Source organism: Anopheles maculipalpis, chromosome 3RL (assembly GCF_943734695.1).
Source record: "Anopheles maculipalpis chromosome 3RL, idAnoMacuDA_375_x, whole genome shotgun sequence".
In the NCBI taxonomy this organism is placed as follows: Eukaryota; Metazoa; Arthropoda; class Insecta; order Diptera; family Culicidae; genus Anopheles; species Anopheles maculipalpis.
In genome coordinates, this window is record NC_064872.1 from 46,520,376 (window position 1) to 46,547,031 (window position 26,656).

The following is a 26,656-nucleotide window of genomic DNA, read 5'->3' on the forward strand; positions in this document are numbered from 1 at the left end:
ACGCATCCGACTAACTACGAACTAATTATCTGTACATTACATATGTTTTAACTTATAAGTCTTGTAAAACTGTAATCCTCCTGCTTTGTTAAGCCGTAAACGGCGGACGATCAATAAACAATAATAATAATAGTAATAATAATAATAATAATAATAATAATAATAATGTTTTCCACAATTAATCTTTAATATTTAGTAAAATTTTGATGAAATAAATTATAACCAATGATGATAACAAATATCAATTAGGTAAAATATATACACAATGTCAATTACAAATGAACTATGTGTGCAAAACCAAAAGCACTATGTAAATATAAAGAAAACGCAATGCCCTACTCATTCTTACAAATCTATGCTAAGCGATTTTAAGAATTAAGTTTAAAAATATCCATTCTAATAGTAAACGACGACATCGTGCCATTGCGTCATGTTTACTGTCCGAAAATAGCACCATAGGCTGTTTGAAACGCCGGTCAACACTCAGCACCTTCAGACACGCTTCTTGGACACTATGAGATGATGTAGCATTGCTAACATGCCAAACTATACAATTTTCTTCTAGCATTTTTTTAAAAAGCTACTGTCTCCTATTTTTATTTTAGCTACCGTTATAAATTACTTACCATACTGTTTGCTTAATCCAATTTCATCCAAAAGTTGTGCACAGCTCCACAAATAAAACATTAAACATAGAATATTTCTGATTGGCAAGCAATGATACACCAAACACAAAGTGCAAATTTTTAGCCACATTCTTACACACTGTGGCGCACCTGAATTACAACCACATCCACGGGGCGTGAGAATCTTGGATGACAAACCATTGGGATGAATACCGGATAGTATTAAAAGACGCTCGGAAAATGTTGGCGCGTAAGCTAAACATCAGTCGTTCATTGGATCTCGTGAAAAACGGTTACGATGGGTGATTGTTCGTGATCGTAGCACGTTTGCAAATTTCTCTCTCTCTCTCTTACTCTCGTGCGTCCATCCGTTTGTGGTTGTGTTTGCTTTTATTCTTGGATTGAAAGCAACTCTCCTGCCGACAACTCTGAGACGCACAAATTGGTGCAGTGTGTGTGTGTGTGCGATTTTGTTCTTCTTCTTTGATTCTGCTGTTGAATAGCTTGACCGACAGCAACAGTTGGCAAGTTGTAGAAAAGCAGAATATCTTTATTTCATAATGTGAGCCATCGCGTCGCGTTGTGTAACAAATTATTAGAATTGTGCGGTAAATCATCCGATATAGTGCCAAGTGTTAGTTTAGCTTCAGTGTAAATCAGATTCTGCACGAACATACTTGCTGCGTCCATTCGTGGTAGGAAGGTGTCTGCGCTTGCTGAATGCAGCATGGAAAACGATACAAAAATATCTAGTTCAGCAAAAGTGTCACCGATGCAGCCGTCTGGTGAAAACTTACGAAAACCTGGCACAACGGTGGCGGCACCTACCGAAAATGCCACTCCCCAGGTACCACCAGCTGGCGCCGAGGATCCTTCGTTGGGCGATGGAACAGGAGCCAACAATCAACCGAAGCGTCCGCTGAGGCGTCCGGGGAAAGTGATACCTGATCGTCCGCAGCGTGTATTTTACTGTCTCACATTGAAAAATCCGCTCCGAAAGCTGTGTATCAAAGTGGTAGAATGGAAGTATGTGACAAATCATTTGGCGGTAGTGTTGTGGTTTAATTTAAATACGAATTTTCACCGACAAGTGTGTACCATGCATGCAACGCACCTGCATGTTTCTTTTTAGTATATCTTTTTGGTGTGATTTTTCGTACGAAGCGTGTGTCTCGTTGCAAAGTGCGGTTGGCAAGAAACATGTTAATAATCTTTATATCGATTATATTAAGGTTCTCAAAACCATAACTAAAGATTACTTTGCATTGAAGCATGTGTGTGGTATGTGTGCTAAGAATACTTTGTATATCATCTTCCGTTGAGTGTTCGTTTAAGAAACGCATTATGGTGACGAGACCTGCAGAAAACTACGGCACATGATTGCCAAGCATCATACAACGGTTTTGCCAAATTGTAGTAAGAATTTGGTGAATGTATTGTTGTAGCCGTGAGCCAGTTGACTCGAATCACTAAAATTAAAACACATTATTTTTTTATGATTTTCAGTTAGGATAAATAGTAGTTAGAAGATTAAACATAATTAATCAATCACCAATTAGTAGAAAAGAGTGATTTTGATTACTTAGGCAAAAAAGGGTTACTTCTATGCTTTGCGGTTGAGTAATTCGTTATATTTTTTTGTAATGAATGACTCAAACAAAGGTAAACGAAACAAGTGATACAATTTTAACTTCAACAACATTGCACATGACCTAGCATTGATCTTCGACAATTGATACCATCACCATAACCATACCATAAAACCATAAAACTAGCTATTGTCATGTTTTCTAAAACAAGTACCGTTTTTTTTTTGTACAAAATTGGCGTGTTTTGATTTCTGTGGAAATCATGCAATTTTGCTAGAGAAAAACATACAAATTTGCTGCGTTCCACATGTACAATTGCTGCGAATTTAGCCAAAGTTAATAGCGTTCACACGTATGTACGAGGATTTACGGCATGTGAGAGTCCAGATTGGTCACAATCGCACTCTGTTCACGCATCTAAAATCGACTTACAATGCTATATGAACGTACACATCCTTTACACCGCATCGTTTCACACTTCATTACTGACTGTTTTTCTTACAATTATATTGTGAGTCATTGTTTACTGTTAAGATGGAAATTGCTGAGTAGAATTCAGCCTCCTATTGCTTTATAGTTCGGATAAACTTTTAAGCTGATCTATTCACTTTTTGTGTTAAATTTAAAAATATAATTTTATATATTAGATCCTTACAATATTTTTGTTTATGATTTCTATTTAACTTTTTAAACAAATTTTTTGCAGCGTATTTATCACTACCACGGGTTGTAATCCCTATACAGTTTGGTGTTTATTACCTCTGAAAGGATGGAAGTCCATGGCCTGCTCATAGTAACGCGTGTGCAAAATTAACTGTAGTGTACATTACAGTGCAGTACAATGAGCACAAAAACAATTATAAATGAACGAAGGAGACTGCACACACATGATTTTTTTTTCTCGTAAACTGGCTGGCTAATATTACAAATCGACAAAAAAGTGTTGATCATTCTATTTCTATGCTTAAAGATTTTGATCACATGCCAGCTTGCAAAGTGGATGTGCTGAAGTGCACCTGACTTCAAACTGGTTTAATTTTACGACTCACAGAGCAATGATCTGAGCTCATTCGGAGTGGATTCGCTCAATTTGTGTGGAAGACAATCGTCAACAAATTTCAAATCCATTTATAAATTTATACAATTTTTTTTAATTCTAGAACAAATAAAGACGTCTTGACCGTTAGCAAAAATAGCATGAAATATGTTTGTTTTACAGTACGGTGTCAAGCCCGCTCATACCACTAAATCAACTAAATAAATTTACATGCATGCAATACGGCGTACTCCATAAAAATGATCCACACAAATACTGCTAATGCTTCTCTTTTTTAATCGTGTGTCTTTCTTCTACAGACCGTTTGAATATCTCATTCTGTTAACTATTTTTGCAAATTGTGTTGCTTTAGCAACGTACACTCCTTTCCCAAATGGCGACTCCAATGCAACTAATGCGATGTTGGAAAAGGTGGAACACATATTTCTTATCATTTTCACGCTCGAGTGTGTGATGAAATTAATTGCATACGGTTTTATCATGCACCCTGGCGCATATCTTCGAAGTCGGTGGAATATGTTGGATTTCACTATTGTTCTAATCGGGTAAGTTGAAGAAACAGGCTTGACTTTCACTGCCAAATTCATTTAATAATATAGTCTTCACCCGCGTTACGTGGTGTTCAGCTTACGCGAATCCTGAGATAGGCGGGCGGGATAGCGGGCATCAACGAATAAATTTCAATTGTGCATATTAATTGATACATGGAAAATAGAGTTTCCCTGGTCCACATCTGCGAATCCGCATATTCGAGTAGTTACTGTAATAATAGTGTACAATTGAGGAGGTGGACGGCAGGATGGGGCCAAGATCTCAAGAGATTCTAGAAAGAAAGAAAAAGAACACAAGGGTATGAGTAGGTGCTCGATTTTGACCTAAAATCAAGCTACTATAAACAGTCTGTCCCTACGATTAATGCAGGTAATAGAATAATATATAGTACTGCCATGAAAGCAAAAAGATAAACGTATCAAGAAGTGGTACAATTTTACGCACACCGCATGGAAGAGTAAGATAATTTTATTTATTCAATAAAAAACGGCCGTATTTCAATGTAGTAAAATATTAATGTTGAAGAAATTTGCTTTATAAGCTACTGTGTTATTTGTTACAAGTATTAAATACTTCATTTATTTTTTTTAACTTTGATAATCGTAGGATGATAAGCACCACGTTATCCAGTATTATGAAGGACGGTTTCGATGTTAAAGCGCTAAGAGCATTCCGTGTACTGCGCCCACTGCGGTTAGTTTCCGGAGTACCAAGTAAGTAGCAATGCATCAAGATTCCTTGTTAATATAATTTGCTTACTTCATTTTATATATCTCAGCTATCACTTGTGTGGCCTAGAAAACGAAATTCAAATAGTTTTACTAAAATATGATCCTCGGACGGCTTTAAGATTATTCGGTTATAAGAAAGTAAAATTTAAGGAACAATGAGCAAACTGTTAGAATGTGGAGCATTAATAGATGAATAGAGTTCAAATCGGTGGATACAATTGAAAATGAGAATAGAATACCATAGGGCATATGATGACTAGAAAATATTGATAGTATTCGAAAGGTTGGTAGGACAAACTATTTCGTCTTCGTTAAACCGAGAAACACCGTCTTTCAAATGACATGATGCATTCCATTTGGACCGATCCCCCTTAGTGAGGTTGCTCCCAGTTAAAGTGCCGCCGTTCGCCGCGATGGCTTATCATATTTATTACCACGCCTGGTACTCCTTGTACCAGGCCTTTTTGGTAGACTACAAAATCGACTACATTCACATCCTAAGCGTTTTTGAACACATGTAAACAAGCAGCGTCAATTATCTTCCACACCTTCTGTTATGCTATTTAGACTCGATGTCCACTGATAACGCTACCGACAGCTTGTTAATGTTTGAACACACTATTCTGTGCGTAGCATGCCCCGGGGATTTAAACGGGAATTTAAGTGCAAATTAAAAACAGAACCGAGGCCTCAGGAAATCTTCATCATGCGATCGTACCCTTAAGTAAGGCAGCTATCGAAGGTGGGAAGGGAGGGTGGTGGTGGGAGGGGGGGGGGGAGAGGTATGTGATCCTTGATAAGCTTTGCGGTCTTGACCTGCCGCAGCAGAATCCGGAACCGCTCACGGTACGGCGTGGAATCATCCGGCCTTGATGGCGGATGATTCCACGCCATTCTCCCACCTCAATCTGGGCCTACCACGCCTCCTCTGTCCGTGTGGACGGCCTAAAAGGACTTTCTGAGCTGGGTAGTCCTGTGTCATGCGTATAACATGGCAAGCCCATCAAATCCTGGCGAGCCTAATTCGCTGCACGACGGTGAGGTCGTCATAAAGTTCGTACAGCTCGTCGTTGTAGTGGCTCCTTCATTGTCCTTCCACACACACACGGGTCCAACGATCCTTCTAAGCATCTTCCTCTCGAACGCGGCTAAGAGGGCTTCGTCTGTTTTGGACAGGATCCATGTCTCAGAGGCGTATGTGAGTACTGGGACTATAAAGGTACGATACAGTCCAAGCTTCGACCGTCGCGACAGGTTTTTTGAGGTGAGATGTAGCAAAGGACCCTGAGAGTTTTCATTCACCTTCACCTGGCATGTGAAGTTGCTCATAGTCATTCTGACAAGCCTTATCAGTTTGGTTGGTATTCTAAAAGAGCTCATGTCCTCGTTGAGTTTTACCCTGGCTACGCTATCATATGCGGCCTTGAAATCTCTTGAAGAGATGGTACGTGTTCAACTGCTGTTCAGCCATCTTCTTGAAGATTTGCTGCATGGTGAAGATCTGGTCAGTGGTAGATTTTCCGTTTCGGAATCCTCTTTGATAGTTTCCAATTATCCATTCAACGAATGGGACTAGCTTATCCTGAAAGATTAGGCAGAATATTTTATGAATTAAGATATCGTACGATGCTTTGTACAGTGGGGTCTCGTGTGCTCCGTTCTAGTCCTCTTCTAATCCTTGATTTTTCAATTTTAAAATTTTTATTTTTCCCTATCCCGGAGACGGAGACATTAAAGAGTTATGTGCCCGTCTCCGATTCTCATCTAGTACATCCTTTCCTTCTTCATAACTTTCAACTGTTTTAACGCATAGTTTTAATCCTTCTCGATTTCAATAGCTGTAAGTTAGTTTTTGAGTATAGTTAGTGTAGACAAACTCATAACACATATAATAATACTTATAATATAACCGGGAGCGGCCAGGTGGTGTAGGCGACAGCGGCACCGGTCTTCAAGGCAGGACCGGGGTTCAAATCCCATACGGATCGTCCCCCCGTGGTGAGCCCTGACTAACCAACTACATGGTATCGGCAGTCTAGTAAGCCATTTCGATGGCCGGCATGACGTTAGAGGTCGTTAAGCCAATAAGAAGAAGAATAATACTAATTATAATAGTAATATCAAAAGAAGATTTCAATTCTATTTTATTTTTTTTTAGTATTGTGATTTGATTTTGTATCATAATCGCAAGACATTTCGTCCTTGTTTTAAATTATCCATAGATGGAAATGAGCTTCTTCTTCTTCATCTTCTTATTGAGCTGTCCAGGATTGGGCACGTCGCGTCGACATGGCCAGGCCTCCAATTTGTTTCCATGAATCTCGGTCTAAGGCTGCAGCCCTCCATCCACGGCTGCATCCGATCTCCGACAAGTCAGACTCCACTTGATCCAGCCAACGAGCTCGCTGTGCTCCTCTACGCCTCGTGTCGAACGGGTCGCTGACGAGCACCTTCTTGGTGGGGCATTAGTCCGGCATCCTCATCACGTACCCCAGTCAACGTATCCTTCCGGCTTTGACTACCGTCAGGATATCAGCACCGCCAAACAGCTCAGCTAGCTCGTGGTTCATTCTCCTTCGCCACACGCCTTGCTCACACACACCGCCAAAGATAGTCCTTAGCACCCGCCGTTCGAAAATGGCGATTGCATTGGCGTCCTCCGTCAGCATAGTCCTTGGACTCGTACCTGTAGAGGACTACCGGACGTATCAAGGTGCGATAAATCGTGCATTTCCGATTACGATCGTACCAAGGTAGCAGAACTCCTCTACCACCTCGAGATCGTCGCCGTCAACTGATACTCTGCTTCCGAGTCGAGTTCTATCACGGTCAGAGCCTCTGGCAAGCAGGTATTTTGTCTTTGTTGCATTGATGCTCAATCCAATTATATTGGCCTCGCTTTTCAATCGGGTGTACGCCTCGCACACCGCCGCAGTTGTCCGTCCGATGATGTCGATGTCATCCGCGAAGCCAAGGAATTGGAGAGATCAGGTGAAAATCGTGCCCCGGATGTCGAAGCCAGCGCTTCGCATGACACTCTCCAGAGCGATGTTGAACAACAAACAGGAGAGTCCGTCTTTTTGCCTCAGACCCTGGTGAGATTCGAACAATTCCGACAGCATGCTCGAAACTCTCACCTTGCACTGCATCCCGTCCATAGTGGCCTTTAGCAGCCGTACCAGCTTTCCAGGAAATCCGTACTGCTGCATGGTGTTCCATAGCTCATTTCGATAGCCCAGTCTCCATAGTCCAGTCTCGTCATTTCCATAGTCCAGTCTCGTAGGCCCTCCGACGAGACAGGGGGTTGGGGGAGAGGCCTTGCCAGCCACAACAAATACCATTGCAACGCAAGGAATCCAAGAAATTTCGAATCGGATCAACAGATACAGACCCACGCCACGGAATAAGGACTTCGATTGGAAACTCGGGACAGGGAACTGCAGATCCCTCACATCACCCGGAAGTACTCGCATTCTTTCGGACGAAGTGAGGGCCCGCGGCCCAGGGCTCCTTTCCAGGTGCGCTGGAAAGGAGTAACGGAACGTCCCTACCGCAATGATTGCATGATCTACCAAAGTGGTGGAGAAAAGCATGAACTCGGTACGGCGTTCCTGGTCATAGGTGAGATGCGAAAGCTAGTGATCGGGTGGTGGCAGATCAATGAACGGATGTGCAGGTTGAGGGTCCGCGGAAGGTTCTTCAATCTGAGCATTATCAATGTGCACAGTCCGCACCTTGGAAGCACCGATGACGATAAAGACAGTTTTTATCCGCAGTTGGAGAGGGAGTACGACCGCTGCCCACACCACGACGTCAAGATTGTCATCGGAGATTTTAACGCTCAGGTCGGACGGGAAGAGATATTTAAACCCACGATAGGAAATTCCAGTGCCCACCAGCTGACGATCGATAACGGGCTTGGGCTTGTGAACTTCGCCTCCTCCAAGCACATGACCATTCGCAGCACCTTCTTCCAGCACGCACCTCGCTTCAGTTACACCTGGAGATCACCACAGCAGACATATTTCCAGATTGACCACATTCTTATCGATGGAACGCGCTTCTCGGATATTATCAACGTAAGGACCTATAGAGCAGCAAACGTCGGCTCAGATGATTTCCTAGTTATGGTAAAGTTGCGCCAAAAACTCTGCGTCGTCAATAAGCTGCGCTTTCAGCCTACCCCAAGGTTCAACATAGATCGGCTGAGGCAAGCTGATTGGGCGAGGGACTTAGCAAACGCGCATGGATAAGCGCTGCCGGAGGACACCACCCCCGAGGCGATGTCTCTTAATGACCCCTGGCGTATGGTGGAGCAAGCCATCAGCAACACAGCCGAACGAACAATTGGCCGCGTGACACGTAACCAGAGGAAGGAATCGTTTGATGGAGAAGAACGCAGCGCGTACCCGCGTAAACTCGCATGTTCTTCAGGATGTTGAATGCGGCACGGGGCGGTTTTACTCCCATGATCGCTATGCGCCGCAGCGAGGCAGAAGATATTCTGTCGGACGAGCGAGATGTTCGATTTCGAGACACATTGATTCGCCCGGTGGTCCTATATGGCCACGAGTCTTGGACCATCCGAGCGGAGGATGCAAACGCGCTTGGAGTGTTTGAGCGTCGCATCCTCCGGACCATTTTTCGCGGTGTATTCGAGCATGGAGTGTGAAGGAGAAGGATGAACCCCGAGTTTGCTGAGCTATACGGAGAATCGGACATCCTTACGATAGCAAAGACCGGCAGGATACGATGCCTGGGGCATGTTATAAGAATGCCAAACTCATGCCCCGCCAAGAAGGTATTCGTCAGCGTCCCGCAGTTCGGCACAAGGCGTCGGGGAGCACAGCGAGTTCGTTGGCTGGATCAGGTGAAGGGTGACCTGGCGGAGATCGGCTGCCTACATGGATGGGAAGCTGCAGCGAGGGATCGAGCTTCCTAGAGATCTATTGTTGACCGGGCCATGTCACGGTGACGGGCTCTTTAAAAGAGCAGGCCGACATGAGTGAGTGTGTGAGTGAGTGAGTTTAACTTATCCAGGGCTACAAGTTAGAACTTGGGGCGGCCCGGTGGTATTGACAACGTCGACACCGGTCTTCAAACGACAGGGCCGGGGTTCGAATCTATCCAACTGACAATCCAACTACTTGGTATCGGAAAGTCTAGTAAGCCAATCGATGGCCGGCGGTGTGACCTTAGAGTTAGAGGTCGTAAAGCCATGATGAAGAAGAAGAATTAAACATCCTGATTTTTAAGTACGGTTTATTGTGGTAAATAGTCTAGTATTATTTATGTGCCTATTAATGTAATGATGGTAATTTTGGTGTTTCTATATGGCAGGAGCAATTGGATAGACTTTCTTTTTCCTTATCAAAACAAGTTTTTCCGCTGGTACAAAACAGGCATAATTATACAGCAAAAACTCTCAAACACTCATTTGACAAGTAGTCGAGCAGTGAAAGCTAAAACTCGACAAGGTCAGTAACGAATTCGAACATGATCAGCAAGTTTCATCCCGTAACCGCCACACTGTATTCGATTGGTTGGTTATTAAGTTTATAGAGACTTTGACTCATTTAACTTCATTAAACAAAAAATCGGGAAAATTACAATGCAAATTTTTCCGATACGCCATTTCAAAATTAAACTGGAGGGATCGTACCAATCTGCCGCACTATAACGAACGCCTGTTACTGTTAGCTTTACAACCGCTAGAAAAACGACGAAAGATCGTACAGGCCACATTTATAGCAGGTTTAATACTAGGGACAATGGATGCACTATCACTACTTAATAAGATCAGTCTTAGTCCCTCGCTTAACATCTCGATAACATGCAATATGGCGCACACATACCAATGAGTGCAATGACGCGTTGATTTAACGAATATTCAGGTCACTTCGTTGTGACCTGAATGTCACTTGTGGAGTATAATTATTTACTATTGAAGCGTGAGAAGGTGAAGAAAATGATTGTCCGCATGGTATACAAGAGACAAAAATTCGAAATAGGGATAGCAAAAAGTGAAAGAGCAAAACTAATTGAGGTCGGTTAACCGACTTCTGTAACCGAAAAGTATTTCACTACAGTGAAATATGGCTGCCAAAGTATTGCAGATTTGTTACTTCATCTTTATATTTTACATATGAGCTTCCATTGTTTTTAATTGTTATTATTTCATAGTCATTATTACATGTTCAAGGGATTTACTAAGTCTACATGGACAGCATAACCAATATTACATTATAAGTTTAATTAACATAATAGATGTTACTAAATGTAGTTAATATTCTTTTTTTTATTTTCAGGCCTTCAAGTTGTACTTAATTCCATTCTACGAGCAATGGTACCATTGTTACACATAGCTTTGTTAGTGTTGTTTGTAATAATCATTTATGCGATCGTGGGTCTAGAGCTATTTTCTGGAAAAATGCATAAGACTTGCTTCCACAATATTACAGGTAAAAACGATAGTGAACCATTATGAAGGTGAAGTTTTATGTTTCTTCCTGAATATATCCTAGTTTTCGATAGTGTGGTTCTTTGTTTTCTTAATCTTAACTGTAGTCGAATCTCGATTTCCTAAGAAAGGGGCTGTAATTCTCAAAACAAAGGTGGAGAGTAACTTTGTGTAACAATCTAATTGGCCCAGTAGCAAAAACAAACAATCTAAAATGTATTGAATATCTTTAATTTAATTTTATATAATTTTATGATCTGCGACCTCAGAGGACATGATGGAAGACCCGACACCGTGTGGTGAAGGCGGTTTCCAGTGTAGTTCTATTGGTACACATTGGATCTGTCGCTACTATTGGGAAGGACCTAATGCCGGTATTACGAATTTTGATAACTTTGGTTTATCGATGCTTACGGTGTTTCAGTGCATCACCTTAGAAGGATGGACAGATATGCTGTACTATGTGAGTATATATACGTTAACGTTGGTTATCTAAAATAAAAACAAAAATCAGGAAGTATTCCGAAATTGAATTAATATAAGTACATTCAGTAAGTGGCACTTACAATGAAAGTTATTGTGCACATATTGCTTATTGGATTAAATGATTCCTCTATAATGTAAGTTCATTATGTTTTACTTTTGCACATGTGATAGATCGAAGATGCGATGGGAAGCAATTGGCAATGGATATACTTTGTATCGATGGTGATACTGGGAGCTTTTTTCGTCATGAACCTTATTCTCGGTGTTTTGAGCGGTGAGTTTTCCAAAGAACGTACCAAAGCAAAGAGCCGTGGTGATTTTCAGAAGCTTCGCGAAAAGCAACGAATCGAGGAAGATCTTAAAGGATACTTGGACTGGATTACCCAGGCAGAAGATATCGACACTTATCAAGACCCGCCCTCACCTGGAAAGATGATTTCGGAAGGATTTATGAAGGGAACTAAGGCGATGCTCGCCGGCACTGGATCGACAGGTCTAGTAGGAGTATCGTCTGACTCAACGGAAGTACACAGCTGCGCCGAAGCTAACATGGACTATGCACTGCCAATCGCCGAATCGTGGCATAGTCGGTATTTTCGAACATGGGATCGCTTGAATCGTAAGATGCGACGGTCATGCCGTAAGGCGGTCAAGTCGCAAGCATTTTACTGGCTTATCATCATTCTGGTATTTCTGAACACGGGTGTACTGGCCACTGAGCATTACCATCAACCGCAATGGCTGGATGACTTCCAAGGTAAGGGTGCTGGGTGACACAGCAGAATGATCTCTATGATCTCTCTTCCTTTCCGGTCGATCCAGTGGAGAACGACCGTAAAGTTGCTCGATTTAAAAGAAAGCTATATGTTACTATTTTAGATTTAGTGGTATAATTGTAAAGCACCATTGCACCAGTTGCACCGTGACTAAGGCAGTAAGGTTTACACTTCCCATGCAAACTGTGTCCGTTATGACATGATCATACGATTTCAAGCCAGCAATTTTGAGCAGGATAGTATAGCACAGCGTTGTTAGCCATATGGTGGATATCACAAATTGGATGGCCGGATACTATTTGCACTATTGTACGCACGCAAGCACAAAACCACGCATGTAAGCAAGCATTACTGCTATAAAACCAACCCATTCAATGCTTTTATCGATTAAAAAGGAACCCATTTTCTTTTTCAACATCAAATCCAATGCTTTAGTATTAGTTTCTCCTATGCATAGTATGTACTCCTGCATACGAACGGTCCATCATACATAGCTTCGATTGGAATGTTTGAATGCTTAAAAAACTGAAAAGAATAAATTGCAGAGAAAAGGTTTACGTGTGCAAACCATATGCATGCCACTAATAACAGTTTATTGTGGTTGGTGAGGCTGCTGGCATTTCAAAATACCTAAACAGCCTTATTATACCTTCTGTTTTTAAACTTTCCTTTCAGAGTACACCAACATGTTCTTTGTTGCACTATTTTCACTGGAAATGTTTCTCAAAATGTACAGCCTAGGGTTGCAGGGATATTATGTATCGTTATTCAATCGCTTCGACTGCTTCGTCGTTATTGGCAGTGTTGTCGAAGTACTGCTGACTAATACGCAGTTGATGCCTCCGCTCGGCATATCTGTCTTACGCTGTGTGCGACTGTTACGCGTCTTCAAAGTTACCAAGTACGAATATTGTTCATTAGTTAATTTAGCCATTCTTTTTATTAGATGGACACAATTCATTTTGATTTCTTCTACTCGTTATAGATACTGGCAGTCACTGTCGAATCTCGTTGCATCATTGCTTAACTCTATACAATCAATTGCATCACTGTTACTGTTACTGTTTCTATTTATTGTAATATTTGCTCTTCTGGGAATGCAAGTATTTGGAGGGCGGTTCATCTTTAATTCCATGGACAATAAGCCTCGTTCTAATTTTGACAGCTTTGTACAAAGTCTACTGACCGTGTTTCAGGTATGTCAACTATTTTTATAAATACTGCATGCTTTGATCATTTTGATTATGTTAATGTATTCTATACTATTGTTCCAAACAGATCCTCACCGGTGAAGACTGGGTAAGTTACGAGCAAAACAATTGTTTTTTTTTACTCTACAAAACGAATTTCTGGATGACCCTCCCTTTTGCAGAATGCTGTTATGTACGATGGTATCCAAGCTTATGGAGGGGTAGCATCATTTGGAATTCTGGCTAGCATCTATTTCATTATTCTTTTTATCTGCGGAAACTGTATCCTTTAAAAATATGTGAAGCAATACTTTCGTATTTAATTTTCCAGCCAGTACTTCTTCGCAGAAAATTGGGAGCGGCACCGAATACCACTGATACGATGTGATTATGACTCGTGTATCATCCGGTCCATTCCTCTACCCATTATAATCTTCGTAATGTTTATATTTGTACAACACTCCTTAACATCCACCCGTAACACAGATATTTTGTTAAATGTTTTCCTTGCCATCGCCGTTGACAACCTAGCCGATGCCGAATCATTGACAGCTGTCGAAAAGGAAGATGATCCTGATACAGAGCTGGATATTTTGACCGAAAAGTCTGACAACGAACTGGGTGATCGAGAGAACGACAACGAGGATGACGAGGACCTTGATGAAACCGAAGACCCTGAAGAACCGGAAGATGATGACGGGCATGGTTATGATAATGAGCAATCCAGTCGAGCGTATGGATCTCGTTTTAAGAAAATGGAGGAACCTATCGTGGAAAAGAATAGTAAAAAGTTCGGGACATTTGGGATTTCTTTAATTTGGCTCTCTGTACAAGATCGGAATGATGTTGCCACTGTGTCTGATCTCGTGCTAAGCCACATTTCTGAATAGTGCAACTATTTCATTACTAATCGTTCGTTGTGTTTAACCGTGTTTTGCTTTCCAGTGCAAATGTCACGAAATCCACCATCAGTACCAGCAACACTAAAACTGCATCAGCAACGTTAGAAGAGACGAAAAAAACGCGCATCAGTAGAGTAGTGATTCAAGGTATTCAATAACATGTCCATGTGGGTGTATTGCATTAACTGTTCGTTATATGTGTTGTATTATTCCATGCTACATTATTAACACAACGTTCAGGTGTGAGCATTTTTTCCACAAAAAAAAAATAATCAAATGAATGTTTATCATTTGTATAGAGCTTTGATCTTCAGTTCTGTATGATACTAACGGTACGCTCCATTAAGACATCTCTATCAACATAGTATCATTCACTAATGATTACATTGACTGTTTACTTTATTGCTATAGTTAAAATTGTAATGTTGCAGTGACATTTAGTCATTAAAACGTAAAGATAGTTTACGTTACGTGTATAGTAGCTGTACACTATAGCAAAACAGTCATATATGGAGCATAACTCATTATAGTCCAGTGTTGAAAAGAATTTATTTACAATTAATTATGACGTCAAAGTGCCGTATTTTATCAACACCGAAGGTGATGATAAAATTATATGAATATATTGATAAGACATTTCCTCCTTATTCTTTGCCTTATCACGGGCATATTCGGCTGTGGATGGGTGGGTAATTCATGGTTGATGTCCAGTCCTATTTTGGTTGTTGTATGTTGGTGGTTCAGATGGAAGTAGTTGTGGTTGGTCCGGTACAGTTGTTGTGGCTGTTGGGATGCTGGTTGATTGATTCCTGTTTGTGATGAGTTGGCTCTTGTCGACTTTTTACCATTTCGGGATTGTAACAAAACTAAAAAATGGTAGAACATCACACCCACATTTGTCAGCCTGCGTGCAGTGTTCTCCAGTGCAGTCCAGCTATGGCATTCCAAGCTCAATATAGTCAGCGTCCAATCTAAGAATGATCGGCAAGCTCTATCCCGCAACAGCGAAAGCGACTTCACTATTCTCGAAACTGAACCCCCCAAAACACTCCGAACCCAACGCCAACGTTGTCAAACTCGTTTTGTCAAAGCTGGACTGGACCAGAGAAGCACTGTAAATAGCGCCTACCTCCATTTTACGGCAGTGTTGGAATCGCCCTCGAATGCTGTTGCCCAGTCATCGGATCACCCGTATCACTACAAAGAAAAACACTTAAGAAATAGACAACCCAACATTTAACAAAAAAGGAATGGTGGAATACGAATAAGGATTAAAAGGATACTTGGGATGTGGAATCATAGGACAAGACCGTTGTTCCTGGCGAATCGGTAAATGATCCTCATGTAGGGGAAGTCACTGGTGGCCAACACTTCTCTAATTTAAGTACCCGTTCGTTTGCCAATATGCTCGACTGCGCTCAACAAGGAGGGTCTTGCGGTTTCAAATTCCACGCAGGACCACAGAAGGTGATCCACATCGTGGAATCTGTCACCGCAGTCACACACTTTTGTCTGAGCCAGAGTTATACGCTGCAAATGAGCATTCAACGCAAAATGATTCGACATCAGTCGAGACATCATTCGTATGAACGCCCGGTCTACAGAGAGCCCATTGAACCAAGGTCGCAGGGACATTTGCGCAGCAAAGAAAACGCCTCCCACATGCTTTTCCAACGAGACAGGAAAAGTTGCTGTGGAAAACGAAGGAACTCCTACGTTTAGATATGTAGGTCGGTCGTAAAAGGTGCCTTCTTGGACGCCTGCTTTAACCTGTTTTGGCTAGTTCTCATTTCCGGGAATTCCACAATGAGAAGGGTCCCGAGTAAGCGAGATCCATTAAGCTAAGCAGTTCAATGATTTTAATTGTGAGGAAATCCTGACTCTTAACATACTTCGGGGATCTCATAGCACTAAGGCTACCAGTGAAGGTGATTTTCTAGTCCGAAGGTCCTGCTGCTATCATCAATAGTGCGTAAAATATTGCGGCTAGCTCTGCGGTGTAAATGGCTCTGCATGGCTGCCTCAATTTGAAAACTGCTTCGGTGCACTCGCTAAAAAACCGAAGCCAGAGCCTCAGAGGATGATCGATCAGTGTAGATACTGGCTTATTTGGTCTAAATGACTATACTTGTTCATGAAAATGTACGGAACTACCCACGGGCGAAAATCATTCGGTATGATCTTAATTTCCTCGCGCAGCGAGAAATCTGTCGTTAAATGGAACTGTAGTTTTCAGGAAGGGCAGCACGATTTATTGCCTGTGGAGCGCTAAGATGCATTAGTAGTTCAAAATTTTCTATTATCAAGGGATTTGATCTAAATTTCAATACGCAGTTTGAGCGGCATCACTCTGTTCCTCACTTCTAGGGACGTATTGTGTGTGGATTTTATGCTCCCTAGAGCGAGTCTAAGACAGCAGTAGTGTAGCCTTTCAAGCTTGAGTATAAGCGTATTGGATGCCCAATCGAAGCATGTGCTTCCACAGCAGTGTTGGAAAGTCTGATCTTTAATTTATAACTTACTTACTTACTTAACAGGCGCTACAACCGTTTTGCGGTCTTGGCTTGCCGCAGGAGAGTCCGGTACCGCTCACGGTCCCGCGGCGTCGTCCGCCAATCCATTACCCAGGCCTTGATGGCGGATGATTCCACGCCATCCTCCCTCCTCAATCTGGGCCTACCACGCCTCCTCTGTCCGTGTGGACGGCCTAAACGGACTTTGTGAGCTGGATGGTCTGGTGCCATTCGTATAACATGGCCAGCACATCGGAGCCAGTCGAGCCTAATTCGCTGCTCGACGGTGAGGTCGTCATACAGTTCGTACAGCTCGTCGTTGTAGCGGCTCCTCCATTGTCCTTCCACACATTCGGGGTCAACGATCCTTCTGAGCATCTTCCTCTCGAACGCGGCTAAGAGGGCTTCGTCTGTTTTGGACAGGATCCATGTCCTAGAGGCGTATGTGAGTACTGGGACTATAAAGGTACGATACATTCCCAGCTTCGACCGTCGCGACAGGTTTTTTTAGGTGAGATGTTTCCTCAGGCTGTAGAACGATCGGTTGGCCGCCAGCATCCTAGCGCGCAACTCCGTCTCTATGCTTTTTTCGGTGCTGAATTTTGACCCGAGATCGGTGAAGTTTTGGAGGACTTCAAATTTGCGGTCACCTATCGGTGATGCTTGCACAGTTTAGTATTTTCGTTTTTAGAGCATCCCACCTTTCGCTCGCAGTTTCGTACATCGTTTGTGCTAGAAGAGACTCGTCTAATGCGACTTTGAATGCCTGTTGGACATTGCTGTCCTTTAGATAGCCCGTGTTGAATCGAGGCTGCGTGTTTTCGCAACCCTCATTGGCGCCCTACAACCAGATTGTTCGCAACCGCGAACTGGACCAACTTACTACCATTGTCGTTACTGTGCTCATGTAGATTGTGAAAACCAATGTATCGGCGGTACATTGGCTCCCTACCGACTTTTGCATTGAAGTCCCCCAGGATGATTTTGAGGTCATGTCTGGGGCAACTATCCATGATTTTGGTGAGGCGGCCGTAGAAAAGATCCTTCTCCGTGCATAGCCTATCATCTATAGCTCTGAAGCTCATGATAACGCATTAGTTTAGATTAGATTAGGCGAATGCGACGCATTATTAATTAGATAAATTAATTTATAACTACTTTTTATAATTATCTTTACCACAGCACTACACTTATACTACACTACTCTTCCTCTTGGGCAATTTAATCTAAAAAGCACAATTTTAATCTAAAACAATCCACAACGATAATTTCGACACCATCTTCAGAAACTTGTAATATGCCAACATTATCTGGAAGTAGTGTCCTTTGTCCGTATAAATCATTAAAATGTTGTCCATGCGTCATTGAGTGTGCATTATTATTATTTGTATTAGTGTTCTAAGCTAATGTTTGACAAGCTGTTTGATTAATTGTGCCAATTTTTAATAGCTAAACCAACGCTGCTTCCTCGACGTTTATCACGCATAGGCTTAAAAGTGAAAAAATATCGCGAGCCGCCCAAAAATGCGCTTTTTATCTTGTCCAACACCAACAGGTGACCAATTGAACTTCTTTTTTCATGTAGTTTGTTTGGCCTGGCAGCATCTTGTTAATCTTTTTACGCTAATATTTGTACACAAATTAAAGTGAATGGGTTGATTATGGTTGCTGTGTCACTGATTGTAAATGTATGTACTGTTTAATATGGCACGGTGAATGATTTATAGTTTCTGTTTTTATCACACCTAAATTACACAATGCACGTAAATTGTTTTACCATTGGCTAATGAAAAAAAAAAATAAAATTAAAAAAACAGGAGGGAAATGATATGATTAGGTTGTCTACTGTTTCCGGTCCGACATTTGTTATTGTTCCATTATTCCAGATCACTGTGAAGCGATTGAAATTCCGAACGATCGCACTTCCGCTCACACAACATACGCCAAACGATTATCGGAGGCCGTGGTATCCAGCAGCCCCATACCTATATCAGATGAAAAGTCACTCTTTCTATTGAAGCCTACCAACAGGTTAAGAGTGTTATTATATGACCTTTATTTGAGTTGCTTCTAAGTAAACGAATAATCCATTGATAATCTACTTTGCACTGGTCACGTTGCGGCACCTTGATTGTTATGTTCGGCATTTGTTCTAGCCATGCACACGTTAACAAAAAGATGTTGTAATTGATTCATTGCACTTGAATGTGTAAAATCTTCGTAAATGTTAGTAATTTTGTGCGTTTCAAATCACTGACATCTAAATGCGTGCCGCGAATAGGTTGCAACACTACCAGTTTCTAATGTATCCCTTTTTGTGCTTTTTCATTTACACTTTCAATTTGAACAGATTTCGACAGTTTTGCCACTGGTTATGTAATCATACCGTGTTCGGTAACATAATTCTGTTGTGCATCATGCTTTCATCCGTAATGCTTGCTGCAGAGGACCCGCTGAACGCCAACTCGGAGCGAAATCAAATTTTGAATCAATTCGATTTCTTCTTTACCGCCGTATTTGCTATCGAGCTCATTTTGAAGGTTATTGCGTATGGATTTATACTGCACAAGGGTGCCTTTTGCCGGTCAGCCTTCAATTTGCTCGATCTGTTAGTGGTCAGTGTTTCGTTGGTGTCAATGCTGTTCAGGTAGGTAATAGTAGAGTATGAAGTTGAAGTCACGCTGCGAAACGAAACAAACTTTAATATCAATTCCAGCTCAGGAACAATATCTGTGGTCAAAATTTTACGAGTCCTACGAGTGCTAAGGCCATTGAGGGCTATTAACAGAGCAAAAGGATTGAAGGTAACGGGTAAACTCATTTTCGCCGTTTTTACTCAATAACATCATTTTAATAATAACATTAAGTATATGCAATGCATACTACAACTTTATCAAATGGTATGATTTGTGAATAGGAATTCATTATGTATATTTTAAACTATGTCCAACCATTTAAAAGTCTTTCTTTTTTAACTGTAGATTTTTCATTAATAAATTTAAAAATCTTTCTGCAAATACATCCCATATTTTACTTATAGCTATAGATAAATAAGACAAGTTAAAAAGCTTCTTATGTAAAGTTAAATAACTTATGAAAAGCTTTGTATAAACTCAAATTTAATAATTAAATTGTTTTTCTTTAAATCCTTATTTATTTCTAGCCATGTACAGTCAAACCGTCCCTAGAGAAATTAAAAAAAAAAACTTAATTGTTTCTTTTATTTTTGCAGCACGTTGTGCAATGTGTAATAGTGGCAGTAAAAACCATCGGAAACATTGTCCTGGTTACATTTTTGTTGCAATTCATGTTCGCAGTGATCGGGGTACAGCTGTTTAAGGTATGAACGATGAGTATATAAAATGCTGCTTAATGTAACTTAATACAAATACAAAATATATTTTTCCACCGGCAGTAATATTGGTCATATTTATAAATGCTTCACCGCACCAAAATATTGTTGTTGAACACCATTTTTTTTTCGTTTTTTATAGAGGCTTTGAGTCTTAGAGACTCAAAGCCACAGACATTCGCCTCACTACTGTATAAAAAAGTGGTATTTTCTAATGCAAAACTATTGCAGGTGTATCTTAAATAATATGGAACACTATTGCGATAATGGCATATGATAATGCATTAATGAAAACTATTGCTTAAATTTCTCTATATAAATGACTGATCCGTAAAAATCGAATAAGGCGGTTCTGATGAAGTTTGTCGGGTGATAGAGTTGTCGTGTAATCGGGGTCTAGTTGGCAGGTGGCTCGGTGTGTCGTGTATCCATGGCAATCGGTGAGGATGTCGCGGACGGTGATATCAACACCACAGAAGCTGCAGAGTGGAGGACTAGATTTTTGTAGGAGGTAGGAGTGTGTAAGGCGGGAAAGGACACGCGGGAGATTGGATGGTGCTGGATTTGGTATCTTCCCATGAAGCGGTGTTGTGTTTGATGGGACGGAGTTTGTTGCTTAGGTTCAGGTTGTGCCATGTGGAGTTCCAGTGTTGGGAGATAATGCCATGTGAAGTTCCAGTGTTGGGTTCCAGGTGTTGGTGAAGCGAATGGCATGGAGCGGACGGAGTGACCCGGAATTCAACATAAAACGATTTCGGATGAGGAAGGGATGTCGTCAAGGAGTTGAATGTGGGGGTCTTTGGAGGTACCGTGTTCCAAGGCAGCCAGAACACTAACACTGTCGGTGAAAATGACGTTCGGTGGGTCGGTCTGTAGTCCTTCGTCGGCGACTAATTGAATCGCTATTGCTTCGACGGAGAAGATGTAAGTGTGATTAGGGAGTTTGATGGCGCAGTTATCGTTGGTGGAGTGGATTCCACAGCCGGCTGAGTCCAGATAAACGGAGCCGTCTGGAAAGATATGATGAAAATGTGTGTATTTAGTCTGTATTAAGTGAGTAAAGGTACTTTTGGCGATGTGGCTGTTTTTTCCGGTTCTCCGGAGAGAGCTTTTAAATTCCCAGTCTATGGCAGGTGTACGGAGATGTAAGGAACGAATTCCCCGGCGGGTGGATAGGATGATCGGTGGTATTTGTTGTTTGGTGAGTGTTTGTAGTTCTGCGTTTGCTCTGGTGATGAGTACAGTAACGTCGAGCCCTTTCTCAAGGATCCGAGCTGCAGCTTCCACTAGTCGGTTGGTGATGATATGTTTCCAATGGAACATTGGAGGCCGCTTTCGCAGAGGAGGGAGGGAGTTAATTGGCTTGGTGACGAATGCGCCAGTAGCATAGCGGATGGCTGTGTGGTAAACGGGTGCTACTCTCTTCTCGAAGTTTACTCGCTCGCATGAAACAATCTCGATGTAGGAGAGATGTTTGAGTAGTAGCCAGGCGTTGATGATGCGGTTTTGGGTTATACGAGAGGCCCGAGCTTTGCCGGCTCCTAGCATCCGGAACAGGTTCAGCCGGTTGTTTGCTTCCTTCTGAACTCTGTAGGAATGAAGAATAAAGGAAAGGCGACTGTCGAAGGTTACGCCGAGGTTGTCGCCAGTCCGTCCTTTGGGTATTTGATTGGTCGTCGGGTTTTGCAAGGCATGTGGTTACAAATGTGGAAGATTTTGGATTTAATATGCGATATTTCATAAGCTGTCCTCCTCGACCACTGTCGAATCCTGTCAACTCCTGTTTGCAGGAGTTTCCGAGATTCGCACGCGGAACGAGAAGACGATAATATCGTCTGCGGTTGAACAAGAAATGTAATATTGGTGCAGGTGTAAACGAGCTGCAAAATGTTCTATTTCTTTTCAGGGTAAATTCTTTTCCTGTTCAGACCGCTCTAAATACGAAGAAGCTGAATGTCAGTGAGTACATTTTGTAATGATGATGTGATGTGAGAAGAAGTGACATTTATCGATCCATCTAACTCCCTCTAACAGCGGAACATATTTAGTTTTCGAGGATGGAAATGTGGATAAACCGGTGTCTAAAGAAAGAGAATGGTCCAACAATCGTTTCCACTTCGATGACGTTCAAAAAGCTATGCTTACGCTCTTTACCGTTTCCACGTTCGAAGGATGGCCCTCGTAAGTATCCTTTCGTACCTTTCCATAGCACACGTCTTTTCACGCTTTTGTGTTTTATTTATAGTCTTCTTTACGTGTCGATTGACTCACACACGGAAAACTTTGGACCCATATACAACTATCGACCACTGGTTGCGACGTACTACATCATTTACATCATTGTGATTGCCTTTTTTATGGTAAACATTTTTGTCGGTTTCGTTATCGTCACATTTCAAAACGAAGGAGAACAAGAATACAAAAACTGTGATCTCGATAAAAATCAGCGCAACTGCATCGAGTTTGCCCTTAAGGCTAAACCAGTGCGACGTTACATCCCGAATGACGATCGGATCCAGTATAAGGTTTGGTGGTTCGTTACGTCGCAGCTTTTTGAATATACCATCTTTATACTAATCATGATGAACACCATTACACTGTCGATGAAATTTTATCGCCAACCACAGCCCTACACCGAATGGTTAGATTTTTTAAACTTACTGTTCACAGCAGTGTTTGCGTTGGAGTTTGTGTTTAAGCTTGCCGCATTCAGATTTCAGGTAAAGTTTTCTAATGACATACTACACTTCACGACGGGTTAGCTAATGAACTGTTAAATTTACTTTTTGCGACTACGCATCATCTCTAGAACTATTTCGGAGACGCTTGGAATGTTTTTGATTTTATCATCGTTTTGGGTAGCTTCATCGATATTGTTTATTCGGAAGTAACGACCAGCAGTGGAACAAAGGTAAACATTGAGGGAGTTTGTAATACGTTTTCATTGTGAAAAATTGTGAAGTGAGGTTAAAAGTATTCAATCTATTCCTATTCTTGCAGGGAGCGTCAACCATCATATCAATAAATTTCTTCCGCTTGTTCCGTGTTATGCGACTTATTAAATTACTAGCGCGTGGTGAAGGCATACGCACACTTCTCTGGACATTTATAAAATCATTTCAAGCTCTGCCGTATGTAGCGTTGCTGATAGTGATGCTTTTCTTTATTTATGCCGTCATAGGAATGCAAGTAGGTTCATTATCATAATTCGACGTACATTATTGTGTACATGACAGTCGCCAACAGAGTCAACCGCATTTTGATTTTATTTTTTAGGTTTTTGGCCGTATTGCGTTAGATGATGATACAGCAATACATAGGAATAATAATTTCCAAACATTTCCTCAAGCCATTTTGGTTTTGTTTAGATCAGCCACCGGTATGTTGTCGAACATTTTTGCTTCATTGTGACTAGTTGTATGTGGGATAGTCATGGAATCATATTTGTATTTATTGCATAGATTTTTGTCTGTTTATGAAGCTAATACCAGGTTCACTTAAAAGATACGTTTTTGTGCTAAAGTAACATAGACAAAGCTAATTTTGTGGTTTCTTGTTTGTTTGTTGAGCTTTGTTACGCTTCTCTAGTACCGATTTGGTTTGGTAGTGCTATTTTCCCTTAAATTTTTTTCATGTCATTTACGATGGATGCTCACACATGCTCATAATATGATTTTTCTTTAGGTGAAGCCTGGCAAGACATTATGCTCGATTGCTCTGCTCGTGAAGAGGTACGGTGCGATGAAAATTCCGAGGATAAAGAATCTAAGGAGGGTTGTGGATCCAATTTTGCCTTCCCATACTTCATCTCATTCTACGTGCTCTGTTCGTTCCTCATCATAAACCTGTTTGTGGCTGTCATTATGGATAACTTCGACTATCTTACGCGCGATTGGTCCATCCTGGGACCACACCATCTGGACGAGTTTGTGCGATTGTGGAGCGAATATGATCCCGATGCGAAGGGCCGCATCAAGCATCTCGACGTGGTAACATTGTTGCGCAAAATATCGCCACCGCTCGGGTTCGGTAAGCTTTGTCCCCACCGAGTAGCCTGTAAGCGGTTGGTATCGATGAACATGCCACTGAACAGTGATGGTACGGTGCTGTTCAATGCGACACTGTTTGCGGTGGTGCGCACCTCGCTGAAAATTAAAACCGAGGGCAACATCGACGAAGCGAACCTTGAGCTAAGACACATAATCAAACAGATATGGAAGCGAACTAGCAACAAACTACTTGATCAAGTAGTACCTCCTCCTGGCATAGAGGACGAAGTGACTGTTGGAAAGTTTTACGCCACCTATCTAATACAGGACTACTTCAGGAGGTTCAAAAAACGGAAAAACTATGATCGTAACACTGAAACAACTTCTCATATGACCTTATTGGCGGGGTTGCGTATACTTCACAAAACTGGACCAAAAATCAGACGAAAAATTTCCGGAACGCTGCATGAGAGCGCTTCTTCCATAAATCCAGAACCGGCGCATCGGGTAAAATATTCTCAATTTATTTTATTCTTAAATACATATATATGCATCTTTACACACCTTTTCAGACAATTAAAACTGAGATAAATTTGCTTTGAAAATTAAGTTTAATTCGTGATTTCATAAAAAACGGTCTTTTTTTATTTCAAATTTTTTCCACATTTTTTTTTAAAAGCAATGGTCCAAAATAAAAATGAAACACAAAACAATGATGTTGTAAAGTTTATATAGGCTACCATTGCACTAGTTTGTTGGTGTCTAATGGACAAACAATAGACGTGTTACAACAATAATCGATGATGTGGATTGATCATTAATGGTTTTTAATGCTTATTTAATTAAACTATTTCAGCGCAACCATAAACTATTCGGGATTACCTGGCCAACATCCTACACGTTTAAGAAACGCTATTTTACGAATGGTACGAAACATGGTCGAAATAGTATATAACAGGAAGTAATACCGATTTATGTTTCATTTCGTATCCAGACACTACAATAAGCTCAACGCAAACACAACGCCCTCCGACTCGACCGCCACGAACGTATGCAACGCTAAACAAAGGAATACGGGATGTCAATAAAACGTTAATGTATGGTTTTCGAATGATGCATGATCACGATCAGCTGAATGAAATATTTTCCAGTGACAATGATAACGGAGCAAATGACACCGATGGTCCGTTGAAGCCATTGTGCTTCGGGGAAATATATTCGACGCAGACTAGTCGTGTGGTAAATGCTGCCGAAAACGAAACTTAAGCTACTGCTTTGACACAGTTTTGCTGATTACACTAACGTATAGTTTTTTGTTTTGGAATGTTTGTTGCATACGCAGTGAGAGTGTTACGATAATTAAAATAAAATACTAAAACACCACAAAAAAACCTTACTACATTGTTTTCTAGTAATATCACGCGTGGCTGCTGGATTAAATGAATGGAATGGATTGTTGGGAGTAGCAAAGCAGTTTAACTTACGTGAAACGTCGTTTGAGATGCCATGGTCAAACTAATGCCAAACCGAATGGTAGAACTGTATCGACCAGATCGGAAATGTATTTCAAAAGCCTACATTTAGGCGCTTGAAAAAAGCTGATATTGTGGTGAATTTGTAAGTTTAATTGTTTTCTTTAATCCGTGAACCCTGTACAAAATATGAAACGACACTCGATTGATTATTGATTGTTTTATTTTTTATTTCGTCATGACGGCCAGGCCGTATTCCATAAAATCTATTCTTATATCTAGCTTAACAATTCATTAAAATAATATCCTATTTAGATGGTAGACATTTCCTTCTCCCTCAGTTCAAGTTCACCTTATCCCGGGTGAGCTCGGTTGTGGATGTTGTTGCTGCCAGGTATGGTTCTAAAGTTGTCCTCTCGATGTCTGCTAAGGGGTTGGCGCCTCTTTGGTGCAACGTGCCGTGGACACTATCAACTGGCTCCTAAGATCTCCATGTCGTTGCAAGCATTTAGATGTTGTGGCTGGCGCCAACCTTGGAGTCGGCGCTACCTATACGTTGAAGATGTGCATTCATCGCATAATGGTTCGTCATTACTCTCGACATCATGTGAATAAACGCACGATCTACCGGGAGCCTGTGAAACCAGGGACGCAGGGAAACCTGTGGTGAGATGGAGTGCAGGAACCTCCAGAGTTCGTCTTCATCGCACATGGTCTGTCTGCGGATTACTGATTGATTATTACTGATGCATTTTTGTTACTAGCCCTTCGGAACAATGAATGATTGAACAATTCAATGGAACCAGCGAAGTCTAAATAGTAATATCCCCGTACTTTTTATCCTAAACAGTGACACAATTAACACACCAAAGCAACGTTCGATCATATTTATACTTGCCTATTAACAAATCACATAATTTCTTTCAGTTTTAGTTCATTTTATTCTCACGTTCATTAGCTC

General features: G+C 41.4%; 1 protein-coding gene across 1 annotated transcript; it reads left to right on the forward strand.

Moving 5' to 3' along the window:
• Positions 1–1,353: 1,353 nt before the first annotated feature.
• Positions 1,354–25,489, forward strand: LOC126565779 (muscle calcium channel subunit alpha-1-like). Its single transcript, XM_050222987.1, has 25 exons — positions 1,354–1,652; positions 3,572–3,817; positions 4,431–4,537; positions 10,864–11,016; positions 11,285–11,478; positions 11,673–12,258; positions 12,953–13,178; positions 13,263–13,473; positions 13,556–13,576; positions 13,650–13,749; positions 13,954–14,257; positions 14,413–14,516; positions 18,769–18,913; positions 19,233–19,529; positions 19,599–19,686; positions 20,115–20,222; positions 22,141–22,193; positions 22,269–22,415; positions 22,480–22,954; positions 23,044–23,145; positions 23,235–23,423; positions 23,511–23,613; positions 23,919–24,730; positions 25,080–25,149; positions 25,218–25,489. Exons 1-25 carry the CDS (start codon positions 1,354–1,356, stop codon positions 25,487–25,489), a joined length of 5,412 nt encoding a protein of 1,803 aa, XP_050078944.1.
• Positions 25,490–26,656: the final 1,167 nt, after the last annotated feature.

Bases quoted from the DNA above. Each gene is read 5' to 3' on its own strand.
- LOC126565779 (XM_050222987.1), top strand. From the start codon at position 1,354: ATGGAAAACGATACAAAAATATCTAGTTCAGCAAAAGTGTCACCGATG. The intron at 1,653-3,571 runs GTATGTGACAAA...TTTCTTCTACAG, and splicing joins ATCAAAGTGGTAGAATGGAA to ACCGTTTGAATATCTCATTC. The intron at 23,146-23,234 runs GTAAACATTGAG...CTATTCTTGCAG, and splicing joins CGACCAGCAGTGGAACAAAG to GGAGCGTCAACCATCATATC.